Below are 22,765 nucleotides of genomic sequence, written 5' to 3'. Positions count from 1 at the left end.
TTTCCTAAACCTAAAACATTATTTTTCAGTCAGAACCATGTCTCCTGAATATTTTGTTTGTTGACTTATGTCAATACTTGCCTTGGTTAATTTTTAAGGGCAAAATGAACTTGCCACAAACATTTTGCAATATTTTCAATTATCGTTACTTTTTGATGTCATTCTTCATAATGACGAGGTGGCTTGGGTGATTATTGTTTTGTACGATTGAATGTGGTTTTTAGTGTCGAAGGTTATGCAAAAGCCATTGTTCTTGTTGAAGATGGTCGAAATTATGAATATTCGCTTGGGTGAATGCTCGGTATATGTATGTCTCACTAGTTTTAGGATTTAGGTTAGTTCACACCAAAGACATCTAAATAAAGGGAGACAAAACAATTTACATTTTATCGCGATCACGAACCGTTTTCCGCAAAAATCGTTGATGACAGATTTACGCGGTATGTGATAGAATACGATTCGAATTCCAAATGTTAGTATTGTTATTAATGTTTTTTGGGTACCTATAGAAACTTTAAACTAAACATTTGTATAGGTATATAACTTTAATTAATATACATAGATTATGCCAGGATTATACCTTTGAAATTATTTTTAGTTCTCTAATTATCGCTGTAGATTCATCTTTACTACGAAATTATTGTCGAAATCTGTAGGAATTACGCTGACATTTGACGTTTTCATTTGTTTTCATTCAACTTATATTTGACAGCGCGCGGTTTTGAGTTTTCTGCGGTAGTTGAAAGTTTTTGTAGTTTTTGAATAACTTTCTAATAATTATTAGTGTTTATTGCAAAGAAAACTATTTAAAGTAGTTTTTAACTATCTAGGATGGTTCGCCAGTGCATAATTTTTAAAAAGGTAGACTATCCTAACCCGGAATTGATATTTCGACGGTAAGTGTCATTACGTTTTTTTACCTTTAGCCATGCTTTCAGTAGCGAATTTAGAAACTTTTAGTTATAAGTAGATTATTACAAAAATTCGTATTTCCTTATTTGTTGGCGCTTTCGATTGTGAAATTAGAGTTACCCACAGTTAGACCTCAGGCAAAACTAGTTATAATGGAAAATTGATCTGAGGCAATCCCAATCAATTTTTGATGAAATTCATCAATTTTTGATAAAAAAAAACATCATGCCACCGTCACGCCACTGATAGAGCCAAATGACAGAAAGATAGACGAAACTCAACCATATTGTCATATTTATGTACCCATCTCTTTTTAACTCCCATAAAAGTGTCAAACCATGTATGATTCTAAAAAATTGAGTTTTATGAATGGAGTGTTCTGTCTACCCATTTAGAGGTCTTTGGTTTACACTTAATAACGGTCAGTGGTCCTTCTGGACGAAAAGTTGTGTAAACAAATAAATAGAGAAAATGGAAGTCCAAAAGTCTTTTATTTTCAATACTGATATTGTCTACCAGATTCAAAGTAGTATATTATTTTTATTCTTGACTATTGTTCTTATTTCTTAACTTTCGGCATTAAAATATAGAATTCTATTATTGTATTTTGTCCATTTTAATTATTTGTTTAGCGTTGAGGTATTAAAATTTTAATTAAATTATTTTATTAAAGACATATATATATTTTATTAAAGACTTATAAAACATATATAAGTTAAAAATACTTTATTAACAATAAAATACAACAACTAACCAAAAAAATGGTATAAACAAAATGCATTACATTAAATCATTGCATTTTATAAAAAAAATAACTGAAAATGCCTTATTATCAATATAATAATTCTAACCCAAACTGGATACAGAAAAATTATTTATACCAATAAAGGATATTTTGTTCTATTTAACATGGATTCTCATTAATTAAATCATTTTTCTATCACATCTAAATTAACTAATTACTATAATCTTAGTTCTTTTATCTATGACTATAATAAGTAGTTACAAAACAAATAGGCTTATACAATAGGCCTAAACAATGAGCCCAACTACAAAGAGGGTATCTAAATATGTGAGGGCGGCTACACCATAATTGGAAATGGTTGAATAAGTTGAAGATGATGATGTCAAGTTGAAGATGATGATATGTCAATGTCGTTTTCTAATTCTAATAGGATATGTTTCATCTTTAAATCTAACACTAATATCGGCTGTCAGTTCTTTGTCACGTAAGGATCCATCAGCTTCAACAGCGAACCTTTGCAAGAAAGTAACAATTATTACTTTCATTGCCATGTAAGCGTAGATCTTTCCTGAAAAAAAAATAAATAAAATAGAATTTGTATAAGTAATTCAATCCAGTCCAAACCACAAAATAAAAAAAAGCTTCAAAAAGTCTTGCAAAACAATTCTTCCTTTACAAAAGTTGTGCCCTCTCATGTTAAAAAAAGTCAGTTAATTTAGTTAGTGTCTATGAAAGCACCTATTCAACAGCTTTGTTATAATTTTTTTTGTTTTTTGTCTAATCAACTACCTATCAAAATTTATATTGACCGTATTAAAGTTAGCCATCTTTATTTCTATAATAATTATGATGTTTGGGCAATCACACTGCAACATAATTTTAGAAAACATTGTGTGTGCACTATGTGCTCGTGTTTGAAGTAAAACTTCTTACTAACAGCTGCTCACCAAGGGATAGAACGCAATGAAAAAGCAAATTATCTAGCTAGGAAAGGAGCAAACAGTCCACTAACTGGACTAGAACCGTTCTGTTTTCCAAACGGGAACCAACTAAAAGTGGAACTGAAGAATCTGGAAGACTCCATCCCTAACTTGGAATGGGTGTCCTCTAACGGTCTAAGACACTCGAAAAAATTCCTCAGAACTTACGACCGAGAAAAATCAAAGGTTTTCCTTGATTTAAGTAAAAACAATCTTCGGATTGTCACGGGGTTTCTAACAGGACACTGTCTCCTCAACGAACACCTCAGTAGGCTGAAGCTGAGAAACAACGGCGAATGCAGATTCTGTGGGGAAAATGGGGAAACACCAGAACACCTTATCACTAAGTGCGCCGAGACGACGACCATTCGTGCCATGAACTTTGGTACGGCTAATGTCGAGGATGGAGAGCTGGCCTCTGTGGAGTCGTCTCAGATACTGGCTTTTGTTAAAGCCCTGAGACTGTGTGATGAGTTATAACGAGTTATAACTCAAGAAAGGGGAACACACAATAGATCTATAAGGTCGCGGTGATTAACTCCCCTCCTATAAACATTCTACATTCTAACTCCATTTTTAATCATCTACTCCGGATGATTACCTACTAGGTTAGTCAAATGTGTCTCCAGAGTGAAAAAATACTTTGTAATATAGCTTGTAGAAGTGTATAAATTTCAGTGTTTCATGTTCTTATATGGACAATATCTTTTCTAAGTATTAATGAAAATAACTAACCTAGACACTGTCTGGCTCCAGCACTGAACGGCACAAAAGCATAAGGATGCCGCTTTTTTACAGACTCTGGCATAAAATGCTCAGGATAGAACTCTTCTGGTTTTTCCCATTGTACAGGATCTCTGTGAATGAGATGAATTGCCACCATAACTGTTGTTCCTTTAGGTATAAAGTATTCACCTAAAAGATCAAGCATAACATATATTTAGTTTTTCAATGTGGATACATTAATGATTAGTTAAGTGAATTATTGAATAATTATTTAAATCAATTTAAAAGATATTGTCTTCATCAAAAATATTAAAATATTGCAAATATTCACCACTATTCTACATCACTATTTAGGGGAAAATCGCCTATACCGTACCAGCTCCTAAACCGTACCTTTTTAATAATAATAATAATAATAACTACACCGCCGACTTGCCCACTACACCGAAGCATTGTTAACCTAACAACATCAGGTACACCGTTACAATTCAACAATAAAGCATTCATACCAGTTGATGCAATTACAACAACAAACACTAAAATTGAAAAATGGAAATCCAAAGCCCTACATGGAAAACATGCAAACCAACTAACACAACCACACATTGACATAGCAGCATCCAATGCATAGCTTACTCATGGTAACCTGTTTGGAGAAACCGAGGGTTTCATAATAGCAATCCAGGACCAGATCATCGCCACACGTAATTACCAGAAATACATAATCAAAGACCCCAAAACACCTACAGACAAATGCAGACTATGTCACACACAAACCGAAACAATAGAACACATAACCGGGGGATGCCCTATACTTGCTTCCAGACAATATACCCAAAGACACGACGATGTTTGCAGAATAATCCATCAGGAAATAGCAAAGAAATATTCACTCATCTGCTACCATACACCATACTACAAATATCAAGCAGCTAACGTTCTAGAAAATAAGACAGCCAAGCTCTACTGGAACCGGGATATAATCACAGACAAAACCACACCAAACAACAAACCAGACATCACGCTCATCCACAAACCAACCAAAACGACATACTTAATAGAGATCCATACCAAATTCACAAAATGTCAAGAAGAAACACACTGAAAAAATTGAAAAATATATACCTCTAGCAGAAGAAATAAGGCAGATGTGGCACCAGGACATTGTAAAAATTATACCAATAATAGTGTCATCAACAGGACTGATCCCAAGATCATTACATGATAGTCTGAAAGGCCTTGAACTTGCACCAAAACTTTATATACCCATTCAAAAAACAGTTATCCTCCACACATGTAATATTACACGACAAGTCTTAAATACACAGTAAAAAGCGTTGACGCTTGACTTAAGTCCGCGACTACGTTAAATACCGGAAAGCCCGAGATTCAAGAACATAATAATAATAGCTCCCGTATATAGCGTTTAACGCCTTGGGAATAGCAAGGTACAGCTTGCCCTGCTAGAGCCGTTCGGTATACAATGGAGGTGCGCTTCAACCGCCTATTATTACTTTAGGATTGTGAATCCCAAGTACTCCTTTAAGGCTGAGTCGACCTAGGTACCCAAACTATTTTTATTTTAATAAAAATAGTCAGCTGATGAAATACCGGGTGTGGGATTCGAACCCAGAACCTTTAGATTGGTAGACGAGAGCTGTATACCTTTACGCCACCGGGCACCCTAGTTTTTAATTAAAAACCGTAATTTCTTGATAATATGTCAACATAAGTAATAGATTAAGTTTACAAGAGAGAAAACCCAGGAAAGTTCTAGTAGTTCTTGAAATTTAAGCAAAAAATCATTTTTTTTCGAAATTTTTCAAAATAACTCGGTTATTTTGGACTTCTTATATTTATATTTTTGTACATTTTATTTTTTATTTATTATACATTTTATTTTATTATTTTTTTTTTGTACAAAACGGTACGGTTTAGACTACTCTCCCCAACTAAAATGAATATAAAGTTTTAGGAAGATGAATATTATTACCAATTTCGGCATCTTCATGAGATTTTCTTAAAATAAAAGGACCAATAGGAAATAGTCTTAAAGCTTCTTTTATCACCATATCCAGGTACTCAAACTTGACTAAATCACAATCTCTTACATCTTCTTTTCCAATAATAGAATCTATCTCTTCGACCACTTTCTTCTGATAATGAGGATACATGCCCAACAAAACCAAGACATATGAGCTGATCTGAGTTATGGTGTCTTCACTCTTGAAAATATAAAGAATTTCAGCTAGTTTTCGTTTAATAACATGCCCAAATAACACTATTTATACAGGGTGTTTCATAAAACATTTAAAAAAAAACGTAAGTTATTAATATTTAAATAAAAACAGATCGAACCTTCCCCCACCACTTTATTTTAGCAGATAGGGGAAAATGGTGTTAACAAAAAATATTGAAAATTTTTTGAAGATTATGGATCTATTATTTATTGTACTAGTTATCTAGGCAAAATTGTGTAAAAACTCAATTTTCTTATTTTCTATAGCAGTTGCGCCCTCTAGCGGCCGTTTTACAAACTTGAAAATCATTTCCAGCAACTTCTCATAGCCTCTTTAGTTATAAATATTTTTTCCGCAAGCTCTCTGACTAATATTTTCCGAGATACAGCTGACAGCTATTCTTAGTGGGACACCCTGTACTGCAACCATTCCCGGCTTTTCTTTCTTAAGCTTATTCTTAAGTTTATTCAAAATGAAGAAGATATTAATGTTTTACTAAGAAACAAAAGATTTCAATCATACCGCTGAATACAGTGTTGCCAAGTGATGTACGATTTCTTCGTCCGTTGCAAAATCAGGCACATCGTTCCTTATTTCTAATATTTGTTCCAACATTGTTTTTGATAGTTCATCTTTATCTTTAGACTGTGCATAGTTTTGTTTCGCTTGGTTCAATGCCTAAAATTTATATGATTTGTTTTTATTGAAATAGAGGTTATTTTTGTAAACTATCCTGCTAGGTATCCTGTATATACATAAATAGTTTTACCTTATAAAAGAATCCGTGGATAACCTCTTTGCAAAGTTCCTGTTCCTTGTAGGTGGGGGTGAGTTTGTAAAGAAACTCTACTTGTAGCCATGGTTTGACCATCCTTCTGTGTACCAAAGCATAAGTCCTGTCAATGTTAATAACATAAATCAAACACAATAACATTAATCAAGCAACTGTTCATATTCAACTGTATTTAGATGTTCAGATAGAAAAACGAGATTTGGTTTGTTAGTATATGACATAAATTCGGATTAATTGACGTATTCAATTGTTTTTGATCACTTTCTGTTTCACCGGAATTGACTACCACTTTTGATTTTTAAATGACACTTTCGGTATTTTTTTACTTTATTCGATAGAAAATAACACTTTAAAAAAGAAACTTTAAATAAAGAACGACATATAATATGTCAACTTCTGACATTTTTGAATATAGTTTATTTGAAATTATAACATGCGGTTCATAACGATAATTTGACTCAAAATACCAAGTGTGTGGTACCAAATTATTCGTAAAAAATGATTTTTCCAAATATGCTAATGAGTCACCCTTGTTCCATTTGAAAAAAAATAGATATGATTAAAAATACGATTTAGGCATCTTTTAGCTGGCCACGACAAGATACGAAAAACATTAGACGATCAAATCTATATTTCCAAGTCTCCTTGATTTAAAATTAGTGTTTTTAACACATCCGTGGCACAAAAGTTGACACATGATATGTCATTCTATTCAGAGTGTCATTTTCTATCGAATATAGTAAAAATGTACCGAAGGAGCCATTTGAAAATCAAAAGTTGTAGTCATTTCCGGTGAAACAGGAAGTGACCAAAAACAATTGAATACGTCAATCAATCCTAATTTATGTCATATACTAACATACCAAATTTCGTTTCTTTATCTGAAAAAATAAAAATGTTATAGGAGTGAGCCACTTTTGAGACGCACCCGGTATATTTGCAAGGTAGTGGTCTATATTATGTACCTTGCAATTTTGTCCAAAAAATCATCCAATTCTCCAGTTTGTGCATGAAACTTCACACCCAAAAATGACTCTAAAAGCAATTAAATTTAAGTAATTTTGTACCATTAATTATATACGGAATTTTTACTACATACCATTAACAAAATCAGTAGCGGCACGATTAATGTATTGTTGTACATTGAAACTAGGCTGATCCACTTCCTTTTCTAGTATTTGCATCAGTAATTTGCAATGTTTAAAAACATTATCAAAATACTTCATTGTGTTTTTCTTATTAAACATAAAGGACATTAGTTTTCTATCTCTTTTCCATTTAGTACCTAAAAGTTTTTAGTACCTTTTTAGTCAAGATCGTGTTTTTGTCAATTTTTATTTTTTATCTCGAAAACTATTTTAAAGATAGGTATAGGTTAGTATAATAGAAAAATTATGAGATAATATGAAAGTAGTTTTGAAAAATGTAATAATACACCGGGTGTCCTATGTAAAGTAACAAAGGTCCTAACACTTTTAGTATAAAGAGGCAACACTGTAATGAGGAAAATAATTTAGACAGATGGGGCAGGTACCTTTATACAAAAATCACCAGTTCTCCATAAACATGAAACGTACTTTGACCGCAAATCACCCTGTATAAACAACAGATTTTATGGAAATTTATACTTACCAGATCCTGTAATTAGAGCCTCCCCATCAAACTCTTTCATAAAGTTGTAAATGTCATCTTTGTAAGAAAAATTGGACGACATAAAAATTTTCTAAAAAGAAATTGTTTTTTCCATTTGTCAACTTAATTAAGGTTGCAGTTTTAATATACTCTTATTTTTAATAAATTAATTTAATAGACTTTTATACTTATTACCTCCACTTGGGTAGCATCTTTAAATACTATGGAGAACTTTGGACCAAACCAAAAACTTAAGGGGCTTGGATATTTTCTGATACAGCTCACAGCTCGTTCAAAAATATCTAAGTTAAGGAAAAAAATATATTAAGACACAAAATATGATATTATTTATTCTATATTCAATATATTATATTATTTATTCACTTTTTTATATTATTTTTTTTCTTTAAATTGTAAATTAATTCCTTCTTAACGGATGCTACGTTAGCAATTTTTATTCCAAATTTATTTTGAGCATATACAGTGCACAACAATAAGACGAAATGTTTTGCCTAAACTTTGTAACACCCTGTAGGGTGCAGCAGCGGTAGTAGCTATTGCAAATCGCATTGTAGCCTCATCTTTTGTGAGCATTTTATTTTTTTAATCACGACATTATCTCTGTTTGTATTGGAGATATGCTGTTTTTAAACGAAGCAATCAAATTTTTCAGTAAAGTTTATTTTTTTGGCTTAAAAATCAGCACAAGAATCAATTCTGAAAGCAATGTACAGGGTGTCGACAATTCTTTTTATTATAGCATGAATATTTAAATATCTTTAAATATCTCAAAAACCAAAGCTTGTAAACATATTTAACCCTTATAATAAAAGTTTTATTTTGTGTCCAAGGATCTAAATATGAAATTAAATACCGGGTGTTCAATAAGAAAAAATACAACTTTGGTATGGATCTTAGTTCTGACACACCTTGTACATTTCAAAATAATTTTAAATTATGTACATTGCCTCTCTACATATACCCATAAAAAATTTTGTTTCTACATCTTTCCGTTTTCGTATAATCAACCGAGGCGAATGAGGTGCGCCACCCTGTATAATAAATTACTTTACCTTCATCTTTGCACCAGAATTCCAATCCGTTTCCTATGACAGGTAATGATACTGGTCCAGGTAACTTTAAAGACAGCCTGTACATTTTTCTTTTACTCCAAAAATATGCACTTAACCCCAAAACTATAGTAATTATGAAACTAATAAAATACGTTAATAACATCATTGTTTAAACTACAAATTTACTAAAACGACAAAACACTAAACTATTTTTTTCTCTTTCCAATTCAGTAAAATAAGAAATAACGTTATAAACCGACTGTTAAAAAGCGACTGATATTGAACTGGTTGTTAAGAAACACGAAAATATTGTAATTTTCTTTAGGATAAAATTTAAAGAAATCTTCGATCTCATTAAAACTTCGAGAGAATTAATTAAGTGTCTGCAGCATTGTGAAAGATCTTTTAAAAAATCTTATAACTTGCTTCATGTTGATGCTAGTGAACGGCTTATTATGGTTAAAAGGTTTATTATGTAAACAGCCTAAATTACGACTGGTTGATATAGGTGGAAAATGTTACGTACTCACTGAAGGTCTCTAGAGAATGCGTAGAGAAATTTTGAGAGGAAAATTATTCACAGATTTTTCATTACGCGGAATAATATATACAGGGTGGCGCACCTCATTCACCTCGGTTGATTATACGAAAACGGAAAGATGTAGAAACAACATTTTTTATGGGTACATGTAGAGAAGCAACGTGCATTAAAATTATCGTTTTAAACAATTTAAAATTATTTTGAAATGTACAGGGTGTGTCAGAACTAAGATCCATACCAAAGTTATATTTTTTCTTATGGAACACCCGGTATTTTATTTCATTTTTCGATTCTTGGACATAAAATAAGACATTTATTATAAGGGTTTAATATTGTTAAATGCCTTGGTTTTTGAGATATTTAAATATGTTTAAATACGCATGCTATAATAAAACGTTGTAAATGAAAAGTTTGTAAAAACCCTGTACATTACTTTTCAGAGTTAATTTTTGTGCCGACTTTGAAGCCAGAGAAATAAACTTTACTAAAAAAAATTATTGCTTCCTTAAATGTATACAGGGGTATCAAAAATTGCTGGTCTATTTTAAATATTTATTTGACATAAAAAGTTCGTTATTTCAAATACAACATTATGTATTTTTTTGAATAAGTCGAAGCAGATTTAAATGCTCTTTCAAACTAGATTAGGGTTTCCTATACCTATCTGGATCAGATTTTGAATAAAAAGCGATTTTTCAATAAAATGGCAATCAAGATGGCTGGTGTCTCCATGGCAATTTGCTAGTGACAGTTAGTAGGTATTTTCAAACATCGACATTACTTTATGGACTTTATTTAATAATTTAAATGTGCCAACCGAGGCAAATGAGGTGCGCCACCCTGTATAATAAGAAATAAATGATTTTCTCAATGAATATCCTCCGATGAGGGAATAAAAGACACAGTATCCTCACAATCTTATATTGATTGATATCCTAAAATATGATAATAAAGAGATTTTGTGAAACACCCTGTAAATATATGTAGATATTTATTAAAACTAGAGTTGTTCTTGAAATAGGAAAATTTTTATATTCTAATGCTTTTCATGTTTCTTCACAACTATAACCTTTTAGAACATATTTCATTGACCTGTGTCTCAATATGAAATATTTTTTTATGTAAATTTTGTTTACAAATCACACACACACCTCTTTCTCTAAAATGTGAAGCACTTTTGTAACTAGAATATGAATTTTTTATCTATTTTCATAAATCTAGTTTAAATGTTTAGCAATCTAATATACAGGGTGTCCCAGAATTAAGTGCAAGTATTTTAACTGGTAGTATAGTTCAACCCCAGAAATACAACTATGAGGTTTTTTACGCGAAAAAAAAATTTGAAAATTCGAAATTTTTTGAAAAAAAAAATTTTTTAGTTTTTAGTTGAAAAACATAATTTCTTGATAATATGGCAACATAGGTATTAGATTAAATTTACAAGAAAGAAAATCCAGAAAAGATCCAGTGGTTCCCAAAATTTTAGCAAAAAATCCGGGTTTGTTTTTTTTAATAGTTTCAGTTACCATACTCCTCCAAAACAGCTTAACCGATTTTAATGAAATTTTATATGTATATTCACTAGGTCTGAGAATAGGTTGTCATCTATTTTTTATACCCCTAAGCGATAAGGGTGGTCCACCCCAAGTTTTTTTTTTACTTTGTGGACAAAATTTTACTTTTATTTTTTTATGACGTGGTATTAAAAATACATACAACCTTAAATTTTTACCCTTCTACCATCACCCCCATTTTTTAATAGGGGTTGATTTTTTAATAGTTTTAGTTGCCATACATCTTCGAAACGGCTTGACCGATTTTAATGAAATTTTATATGTATATCAGTAGGTCTGAAAATAGGTTGCTATCTATTTTTTATATCCCTAAATGATAAGGGTAGTCCACCCCATTTTTGTACTGTGTGGACAATGTTTTTTATTTTGATTTTTTTATAACGTGGCATTAAAAAATACATGCAACCCTAAATTTTCACCCTTCTTCCATCAACCCCTATTTTTAATAGTTTTTGTTACAATACACCTCCGAAATGTTATTTGTATATTCAGTAGGTCTGAGAATAGGTTGTTATTTAATTTTTATACTCCTAAGTGAGAAAGGTGGTCCACCCCATTTTTTTTAGGTAAATTTTTTTTTATCTTTTTATGTGGCACTAAAAATACATACAACCCTAAGTTTCCACCCTTATACCACCAACCCCTATTTTTTAATAGCGATATAACGATAACTGATCAATAGTTACAAAGTAGGGATGAGATTAATCATAGGAATAATTTATATGGCACAACAACGTTTGCCGGGTCAGCTAGTGTCTATATTAAGGGATGTTGGTTGTAAATAAAACACACAGTATATTACGTTCTTCTCTTTATTCTGACAGGGTAAACCCCATCTTTGAATCTGACACTTATATCAGCAGTTAGAGCTTTATCTTGTAAAGTACCATCCGCCTCAACGCTAAACTTTTGCAAAAAGGTGGCAAGCACGATTTTCATGGCCATGTAGGCGTATATTTTACCTGTTAAAAGAAAGAAAGTTATAAAAAAGCAAAAATAATTCACGTATCTAATACAAAAAAACAAAGATTTTCTACCTACTATACTAAATATTTTAGAATTTGATTTCAACATATTCACTGATTTTAATAAAAATGATGAAGACTCTATAATATTTATAATAAACCAGATCAATAAAAAATTATACAGGGTGTCCATTTTAAAAATAAATTAAAAATAATCGAGTTATTTAACTTTGAAAATTTAAAAAAATAATGGCAAGATTTTGGGAACCGCTGGCGATAACCGGCTATTAAGGTTTTTTTCACGAGGTTTTTCAGCTTCTTAGACGCCCTGTGTTGCCAGATAGTGAAAAGAAGTATATGTTATAATTAGTGAAATTTGAAATCCCTGGAATGCATTGCTGTGTGTCGTTTGTATACGGTTTATTTGTCTGATTTTGTCGATGTTCCGAATAGTGAATTCCGATAAACCTGTTGGTATTTTCTTTTATTTGATCTCAATATGATGATAATATGGTGAATTATTTTATTAAATTTAGTGCTAAATAAAGTTATCTTGCGGTATAATCATGATTTTCGTAAACTTAAGAATAATTTTACCCAGTTTGGTTCTCATTGAAAGGGTAAATACAAGGAAAATATTTAAAAAAATGTTTTTTTTTAATGAAACTACTTCATAATACGGCAATTTTAAGAGTTATTTTTTATGTTTTTTTTATATACAGATTGAAAATTACAGTGAAAACAAAAACATGATGAATATGGATAACGTAGGAGGTGACAACACTGCAAGGTTTAGATACACCATAGAGAAATATCAGGTAAATAAACAAGTGGCACTAAAAAGTTTTTTAAAATTTATCGGAAAATGTCAACAATTTTTATTCGCAAAAAAACTCGAAATATATTACCACTTAAAATATCTGCACTTATTTCTGGGACACCCTGTATAGCCAGTAAAAAAAATCACAAATAAACGATTTGTAGTTCACCGAGTTCGCCCTTTCTTAATATTGTAAACTAACAAAACCTTTGTAACAAAATAAAAAAATTAGTTGTAAAAAATTAAAAAAAAAAATTCAAACCTATGCATTGTCTAGAGCCTGCGCTGAAAGGCACGTAGGCATAAGGATGGCGTTTTTGAACTGCTTCTGGATAAAAATGTTCCGGGTAGAATTCGTCTGGCTTTTCCCAATGGACTGGATCTCTATGCATCAGGCTAATGGCTATCATGACAGAAGCGCCTTTAGGAATAGTGTATCCCTCTGAAATAAACATAAATTCTTTTGAGATACTTGACCAAAAAAAAATCACCTGAAACACCCTTTTCTACAGGGTCCGGCAATAGTGCGTCGGGCATCTGTAGCTCCTAGAATAAAAAACTTGAGAATTTTGTTTAAGTGCAGACCTAAAGTATGTACCAGGATGTATTTCAGGAAAATATTTTAACTTCTATAGGGTGGCTCAAAAAAGTGTGAGTGGACCTGGATGATTTTTTTTAAATGTAACACCCTGTATATTATTGCATTTTTGGCTTCCTTTCAGATCACTTTACATAACCCTAAGATATGAATAAATATATTTCGAGAGTTTCAGAGATATTAAAAAATAAATCAAAAATATATATTTTTCAGCCCTTCTTAAAAAATTATTAATACAAGAACTGTTCTATCAAAAAAATAATATACAGGGCGTTCCATTTAAAAAACGAAGAAAAATTATTTTATATTTTAGTAAGTTTGGCGTAGAATTTTGAACATCCTGTATAATTTACGATTTTCATATTTATAGCAAAGTAAGAACAGACCATCTAATGTATATACCTAATATAGTTTTGATTTCAGAACAGTTCTTGTATTATTAATAATTTTTTAAGAAGGGCTGAAAATATATATTTTTGATTTATTTTTTAATATCTCTGAAACTATCGAAATATATTTATTCATATCTTAGGGTTATGTAAAGTGATCTGAAAAGGAAGCCAAAATGCAATAATATACAGGGTGTTCCATTTAAAAAAATCATCCAGGTCCACTCACACTTTTTTGAGCCACCCTATAGAAGTTAAAATATTTTCCTGAAATACATCCTGGTACATACTTTAGGTCTGCACTTAAACAAAATTCTCAAGTTTTTTATTCTAGGAGCTACAGATGCCCGACGCACTATTGCCGGACCCTGTATAGGAGATAGACGAAAACTAATGTCGGTGTGTGGAGCTCAATTTTCATCAAAAACATGATGGTGAAAACCGCACATCAATATTTGTTACCGTTTCGGAGTTACAGGGTGTTTTTCAAAAATGTGCATTTTTAACAAATCGCTGCAACTTTTTTGCTATGGAAAATTTTGTATTCCTATGAAAACATTCCCAAAGCACCTTTTTACGTAGAATTTAATGGTTAGAATTTAATGGTATAATTTTTTTTAAATTAATAATTTAGTAGTTATCAACAGAAAAAATGATTTTTTATTTGGGACACCCTCTATATTTTTAATTATCTGAATGGAACTCGAAAACATATTTTTTCCAGCAAGACGACGCGACGCCGACGCCCTGAATGCTGAAGTTATCAGCAAATTTTTGTAGCCAATTTTAAGAATAATTGAATAGCTAACCAAGATCCCAGCCGTTGGCCGTCGAGGCCGTCTGATTAAGTTCCCATGGATCTAATCTTATGGATATATTTGCGGAAGAATAAAGGTTCCTTATTCTTCCGTATAATCTAGACAAGAATTAGAAATACTTAGCAGTTATGAGAGGGTACCTTTCACCCCCACTGAGATAATGAATTCCGCGAGAAATGTTCAAAAACTGCCCCGTCTGTCCATAACAAAAGACGGTCTTTACACCTGTAGCAAAATCTCATGTCTTGGTTTGCTATTTATTTTTATTGTTATTAGATATAGTTTAAATGTGTTGATGTTGGTTAAATATATTTTAAATTTTTATAAAATCTCTCATAGCAAATATTATTTTTATTTTAATTCATGCTCACAGCTAGAATTTGTTTGCATTACAGCCGGTGCAAAGCCTACTTATTTAAAGGGTACGAATTTTTATATAGGTACTCTATATCTCGAAGAAGAATCGAGCAAAATATCAAGTACATTATATTTTTGGAAAGGTATTTTTAAATTCTTTTCAATAAATTAAAAATATACAGGGTGTCCCGTATAAAAAATCAAATTTTCTGTTGATAATTCTTAAATTATTAATTTTAAAAAAATTATACTTAAACCATTAAATTCTACGTAAAAAGGTGCCTTGGAAATGTTTTCATAAAAATACAAAATTCTCCATGGCAAAAAAGTTACAGCGATTTGTTAAAAATGCATATTTTTGAAAATCACCTCGTAACTCCGAAACGGTAACAGATATCGATATACGGTTTTCACCATCATGTTTTTGACAAAAACTGAGCTCCAGACACCGATATTAGTTTTTGTCTATCTCCTATAGAAAAGGGTGTTTCCATTTAAAAGTGTCGAATTTGACCCACCCTCTACAAAAATCTAAAAAGTATGATCACACAAGGGAAGTTCCTTCCGAAATCCTTCCTGACATTAGAAGGACTCAGACAAAGGTGCAGATTGTCACCTACCTTATTTAAAATGTGTACCCAGGAGGCATTGAAAAACTGGAAAGTAAAAAGCTGTTACTCTTATGACAACAACTGTCACTGCCATCTTTGGACAAACTATTACAACCTTATTCATAAAATAACAAAAAAAAAATGATCAAACAAATATTTATTTATTGCCGATGGTAATTTTGAGCATTTATCATGATTTTTTTTCTAAATAATTTGAAAAGAACTCACCAACTTCGGTATCGGCAACAGCCTTCCTCATAATGAACGGTGCTATAGGAAAAAGTCTCATCACTTCCTTTATGACCATCTCCATAAATTCTAATCTTGATATATCGTCTTCTCTTATATCTTCTTTTCCCAGTACAGCGTCGATTTCTTTTACTACTCTTTCTTGATAGTGAGGGTACATTCCAAGCATAACCAAAACGTAAGAACTCACTTGGCTTATGGTATCTTCACTCTGAAAACCAATACAACTTAAATTATTGATTTATAAGCATATATATTATACAGGCTATGATGGATATATACAGAGAATGGATGATACCAGACTTCCAAAACAAGATATGTAATGGATACCTCAAAATCAAAGGAAGCGTGGAAGACCCAAGAATTCTTGATGTCAGAAATCTAAGTGAGGAGCAATGGATTAACAGGCATCGGACAACGTCGCAAGACTTTCTAAACCGAAATATTATTACCCTTATATAGACAAGGTTATTACTTACAGCTGCGTATAGTGTCAACATGTGATGGACCATCTCCTCATCTGTGGCAAAATCTGGAACGTTTTTTCTGATCTCGATGATTTGTTCCAGAATAGTTTTGTTTTCATCCTCTTTCGATTGACTTTTTTCGTAATCTTCTTTTGCATCATTTAAAACCTAGATTTTCAATCATCAAAAAAAAAGTATATCAAAGTTAGCATTCAAAAAATGCCATTAATTATTTCATAGTGCATAAGTATAAACTATAAAATCTGAACAAATTAGAAACATTTTTGGTACAGGAATTTTCATTTCTCATCTTATAAATATTAATAGATATATTACCTTATAAAAAAAGCCGTGTATAACTTCTTTGCAAATTTCTTGTTCCTTGTATATTGGCGTCAGTTTGTAGAAAAACTCAACCTGGAGCCAAGGTTTCACAATTCTTTTATATATCAACTTGTAAATTCTAAAAATGCCATTTAAAATGCCTTATTTCCTTATATTTTTTATCATAATTTTATATCATTTTCATATTTTTTGCTATTTTAAAATGCTAAAGAAGCACAAAATTTATTTATTTCAATGCTACAGAAAGGGTGATAATAGTAATCGGAAAATGTGATAATTTAACAACAGCAAAAATATGACTATCAAATATGTTAATCAAAAAATTAATAATAAACATCTATCAAAGAGTGAACTCGAAATTATATTGCCATAGAAACGTCTTTGGTTTTTAGGACTTTTTTAGGATATTTTTTTTTAATTTTCTCTAAAACGGTATGTCAATTGGAAAAAGTATAAATGGGATTAACCATTTTAGAATAAGCTTCAAAAGTTTTATGAAGAATGCATTTTTCTTAAATTGTTTATAATAAAAAAGTTTTTCCTCTTGTGAAGACAATCCGGGGACATACTGTATATCTGTATGTAATACAACACCCTGTATTTTTTTTAAATAAATTAAAGCAGATTCAAATGCTCTTTCAAACTATATTAGGGTTTCCTATACCTACCTATCTAGCTTAGATTTTGAATAAAAAGCAATTTTTCAATAAAATGGCAATCAAAATGGCTAGTGTCGCCATGGCAATTTTCTAGTGACAGTTAGTAACTATTTTCAAAATCGACGTTAGTTTATGGACCTTATTATTTAGATCTATAACAGTTTATTTAAATTTACCTACAATAGTTTAGTAAGTAAGTGTTCATTATTTTATGAAGAAAAATAAAGCAGTTTCTAGCGGTCTGACGATTTTATTTGGGGGAAAATTGCTTCTTGGCCTCAAGGGCTTATGCTCAAAGATATTCAAATAGGAATCTTCCTGATAAGCGTTCCTTTGAAAAACTAGTTGGCCTATTTCGCAGAGCTATTGTAGGTAAATTAAATAAAAAAGAAAACTGCTATAAATTTAAATGAACTCCATAAACTAATTTCGATTTTGAAAATAGCTTCTGTCACTGGTAACTTGCCATGACGACACTAGCCCTCTTGGTTGCCATTTCATTGAAAAATTGCTATTTATTCCAAATCTGAGCTAGAGAGCTATAGGAAGGAAACCCTAATATAGTTTGAAAGAGCATTTGAATCTGTTTCGATTTGTTTTAAAAAATACTGTGTTGTTTTGGAAATAACAAAGTTGTATGTAAAATAAATATTTCAAAAAGACCAACAATTTTTGATACCCCTGTATACATTAAACGAAGCAATCAAGTTTTTCAATAAAGTTTATTTCTCTGGCTTAAAAATTAGCACAAGAATTAATTCTGAAAAGCAATGTACAGGGTGTTAACAATCTTTTTTATTACAGCATGCATATTTAAATATATTTAAATATCTCAAAAATCAAAGCTTATAAACATATTTAATCCTTATAATAAATGCTTTATTTGGTGTTCAAAGATCCAAAAATGAAATAAAATACTGGGTGTTCCATAAGAAAATGTATAACTTTGGTGGGGATCTTAATTCTGACACACCTTGTACATTTCAAACTAATTTTAAATTATGCATATTGCCTTCCCACATATACCAATAAAATATTTTGTTTCTAGATCTTTCCATTTTCGTCTAATCAACGGAGGCGATTGAAGTGCGCCACCCTGTATTTTTATCTTTTTTTCCATAGCAACTGTTAAAATTGGCTTATATCTATGAAAAATAGTAGATAAAATAGTACTTTAACCGCAAGGGTAGATTAAACGATACTTTAACAGCGAGGATAGGTTAAAAACTTTATTTCTTCTCGCACGTTTTTTAATTGCTTCCATTTTTGAAAATTTTTGCATTCCTTTTCATAAGTTATTCGGGATTTAAATCGAAGTAGTTTGGATATGGCGTTTGTCGCTTCAGCCTGAATATCTGTTGGTAATTTACTTATTTCGTTTTGAGCCATTTCTAGCTCCAATTCAGGTAAGAAAAACGGAACTCTAAAACCATACCTTTGCACTTTATCCAGAAAATCATCCAACTCTCCAGCTTGAGAATTGATTTTAATTCCCAAATATGACTCTAGAAATATAAATAAATATGTAATGAGTAAAACCAATATATTTCGTGTTTACTTTCAACACACACCATTGATAAAATCTGTGACAGCCCGGTGTATGTAGTGTTCAACGTTAAAAGCAGCCTTATCGACTTTATGCTCTAAAAAATTTGTTAATGTTTTGCTGTGTTTCACTACATCATCAAAGCATTTCATTATGTTTTTCTTCGTGAACAAAAAGGACAGAAGTTTTCTGTCCTTTTTCCATTTAGGGCCTAAAAAAATTTGAAATAGTTTAGAAATTTAGTTGGTATAAATTATTTTTAAACTTCTACCTGAACCAGCAATAAGGGACTGTCCTTCGAAGACTTCTATAAACTTGTAAACATCGTCTTTGTAGGATAAGTTTGTAGAAGTAAAAATTTTCTAAAAACAACAAAGTAATATACAGGGTGTTTCAAAAAACATGTGCCATCTCTCGTGAGGAGATTCCTGACGTAAAATAAAATTAATTTTTCATATCAGCATAGGTCCGATTCTGCTTTGTTTCCTAGCTACAGGGTGTTAGAGTTTAAAATATTTTTTCGATTTATTATAATTTTCTTCCAAGTACTTTTAGTGATTCGAATGAAATTTTGAGAGTAAAAGTTACTATAAATGCGACATATTTTAAAGCTAAAAAAGTGTCGACATATTCACCAGGGTCGTGCATATGGGTTACCACTGGAATATTTTTCTAAAAAAAAAAGCATGTACGCCACTGACTTTTTTTCCTCTTGTGTAAGGAGTTTAATTTCGACTAAAAGTTGTCTCTTCATATTTTGTCGATTTCGGCCTCCTTGATGAGATAAATGCAATTTTATTAATTTTCCTGACCAAGTCTAATAGCGACCTTTAAAAAAATTGAATAACATTAACTTGCGAAAGTTTTAAATATGTAGTTATGGATTCCTCATCAAAAAATATGAAAAAAAGTTCCTACAAACATGGGTATGGAAATGCATAGTTTTAGAATTACAAGATGTTAAAACTTTTTAAAATTAGGTTTTTTGTAATAATTATCTCAAATACCATTATTTTTTTATTTGAAATTGCTGTAGGTTGGACTAATAGTAATAATATTTAATAATAAATTAGGTAAAATATATAATTCATTAATTTTATTTTTATTTTAATTTTATTAGTTAAAAATTAACTTAAATTAAGATAAAAATGTGACAGAATTTAAGACTATTAAATTATTTTAACATACCTCCACTTGTGTAGCATCTTTAAAAATTATCGAAAATTTTGGACCAAACCAAAAACTCATTGGACTTGGGTATCTTCGAAAAATACCCAAAGAGTGGTCGTACATATCTATTTTAAAGAAAACGAAAAAAAGTATAGGTATAATAATTTGAAGAGTGCCAATCGAAAATAACCTTTACACTAGATTACTAATAAATAAGAAAGAATTACTAATGGTCAAATTGGCACCCTGTATAATATGACATTTAAGAACAACAAAAAAATTATATTCTTAGTCAATCTTACCTTCAGGAGAGCACAACAACTGTAATCCGTTTCCTATGACAGGTAAAGATATTGGTCCTGGCAGCTTTAGGGACAGTCTGTACATTCTTCTCTTGTTCCAAAAATAACTCATGAGTAACAGAAACAGAGTGATGAGAATTCCAAAAACATATGCCGAAACAAACATCTAAGAAATTATGTAAAATATGTATCTTAGAGCGTTTTTAATAAAAGTTTAATATTCTATCTTGGCACAGTTCTAAATGTCTACAAAGATAAAATATATTTCTGAAAAGTTAAAATTATTAAAAAACTGAAAATTATTAAAAATAACCATAATTTTTTTAACCATTAAAATTTAGTAGGTACGATAAACGTTACTTTGTTAATAAATATTAACCAAATACACAATTTATTTGCCATTCATCAGATTTTTTTTAGTGTTTATCACTTAATCTTTATAACAGAAATCATCACAAATTTTTAAAAAAAAAATCAGCAAAAGAAATCTTCAAAAGTTTTTTTTTAACAGGAAATATAATTTGTTTATCCCCTTTTAGTTCGATCTGCTATAAAAAGTGTTTTTGAATTTATTAATACCACAGAACAGATTTGTATCTGTTCTGTGCTAATACCATTAAGGCCGATTTAGTTAACGATCCGTTATTATGGGTTCCTTACTAGAAACCATTGAAAACAATAGGTACATATTAGAGCACACCAAAAAAAAAATAAATATATTTTTTTATTTTAGTTACCGTGAAAATATCGTTCAGGATGATGAAGAAAAATTCTGGTAAAATTTGAGCTTGTAATATTAATATTAAGAGGTGCCTCATCATGATCTTCTATTTCCCATTTAAATAACACGGGGAAACTATTTTTTTTCTTTGGAATTTTATTGCGTTCTAACAAATTAGCGTTTGATAAAAATCAATACATATTCTTGTAGAAAATTGAACGGTCTTCAAAAAAGGTCTGAGATAAATTTTCATTTAATCGACTCATTTGAAAGTTATTGAAGGTTAAACTTCAACTTCAAATCGTATATGATACCTTCTACATTTTTTTATGTTTTCTCAGCAAATGACTCAAAAACACAAAATATAATATTTTAGGTGGTTGAGCCATTATTTTGTGATACCATAATATGACAGTTTATTTTTATGAGCAAATATTTCGTGATAAAATATAAAAAGTTGTGGAAGTTATCATATACGATTTGAAGTTGAATTTTAACCTTCAATAACTTTCAAACGAGTCGATTAAATGAACATTTATATCAGACGTTTTTTGAAGACCGTCCAATTTTCTACAAGAATATGTATTGATTTTTACCAAATGCTGATTTGTTAGGACGCAATAAAATTCCAAAGAAAAAAAATTGTTTCCCCGTGTTATTTAAATGGGAAATAAAAAATCTCGATGGGACACCTCTTAATATTAATATTAAAAGCTCAAACACTACAAGAATTTTTTTTCCTAAACGATATTTTCAGGGTAAGTAAAAAGAAAAAAAAATTTTTTGTTGGTGCAACCCCTAGTACATATAAACAAATATACTTACCTTGTAATGAAATGAAAATTAATATACAGAGATGTTGTCAGCAAAAAAACCAAATGTTTACTAAACTTTAAATGTTACCGGTTGAATGAAATCGATGTCAAGAATGGTAACGCATACGTAATACAAAATCGTCTGCAGATGACCAACTTTAGATCAAGAGCAAAAGCCACGTTCCCACTAATATTCTCTTCTTGTGTGTTGAATTAATCGTCGCGTGTTTATTTTGTCACTTTCATATGCATCTAATTGCCTGTAATACAGGCCAGCATCCTACAGGCAGAAATCTACGCTATCGAAAGATGCGTACAACTTATCTTAGATAGGAACTGCCGGAAACAAGAAACAGCCATCTTATCTGATAGTCAAACAGACTTAAAATCGATCAATTCAGTAACAATCAATTCGAAGTTGGTCAAAGAATGCCTAGGTCATCAGATGATTAAAACAATTTTAATCATCTGCTAATGATGCTAATGGTTAGCTAATGGTTAGCGAAACGCGCGTCCAATGAAAAAGTACGTGTTTTAGTGTATTGTGGTAAATTAGTGTTTTTTACTAAAAATATTTTCAACTTTAATTTCAGACAACTGACATTACAGGACCACGATTTTTACTTTCACACACCTTTATTATTATTAAATCTACACAAGCGCACGGACTAATGTTAAAAAAACGCAAGAATATACCCAAGTGTAAAATCTCGCCTG

The 22,765-nt window shown here is 30.8% G+C and overlaps 1 protein-coding gene across 1 annotated transcript; it reads right to left on the bottom strand.

Annotated features, from left to right (window-relative positions):
- Window positions 1–1,705: 1,705 nt before the first annotated feature.
- Window positions 1,706–22,164, bottom strand: LOC115879181. The gene is made up of 21 exons (XM_030895873.1): window positions 22,059–22,164; window positions 20,513–20,678; window positions 20,229–20,335; window positions 19,312–19,402; window positions 19,066–19,251; window positions 18,930–18,999; window positions 16,827–16,953; window positions 16,503–16,658; window positions 16,003–16,234; window positions 13,264–13,443; window positions 12,019–12,178; window positions 9,102–9,268; window positions 8,224–8,330; window positions 8,029–8,119; window positions 7,496–7,681; window positions 7,362–7,431; window positions 6,373–6,499; window positions 6,126–6,281; window positions 5,357–5,588; window positions 3,373–3,552; window positions 1,706–2,225 (listed from the first exon to the last, which is right to left on the bottom strand). Exons 2-21 carry the CDS (start codon window positions 20,676–20,678, stop codon window positions 2,062–2,064), a joined length of 2,955 nt encoding a protein of 984 aa, XP_030751733.1. The 5' UTR covers window positions 22,059–22,164; the 3' UTR covers window positions 1,706–2,061.
- Between the last annotated feature and the right edge of the window lie 601 nt (window positions 22,165–22,765).

This window comes from Sitophilus oryzae, unplaced genomic scaffold (assembly GCF_002938485.1).
Source record: "Sitophilus oryzae breed Bouriz unplaced genomic scaffold, Soryzae_2.0 scaffold_1576_pilon_pilon, whole genome shotgun sequence".
Taxonomy (NCBI): domain Eukaryota; kingdom Metazoa; phylum Arthropoda; class Insecta; order Coleoptera; family Curculionidae; genus Sitophilus; species Sitophilus oryzae.
The sequence above is the reverse complement of the archived record's forward strand: the minus strand, read 5'-3'. Positions and strand labels throughout refer to the sequence as shown.

Excerpts from the sequence above, each read along its gene's own strand:
- LOC115879181 (XM_030895873.1), bottom strand. The coding sequence starts at position 20,678 with ATGTTTGTTTCGGCATATGTTTTTGGAATTCTCATCACTCTGTTTCTG. Across the intron at positions 13,444-16,002 it reads TGTTGCCGATACCGAAGTTG|AGGGATACACTATTCCTAAA; the intron begins GTGAGTTCTTTT and ends TGTTTATTTCAG. Across the intron at positions 12,179-13,263 it reads AGGCTCTAGACAATGCATAG|GTAAAATATACGCCTACATG; the intron begins GTTTGAATTTTT and ends TTCTTTTAACAG.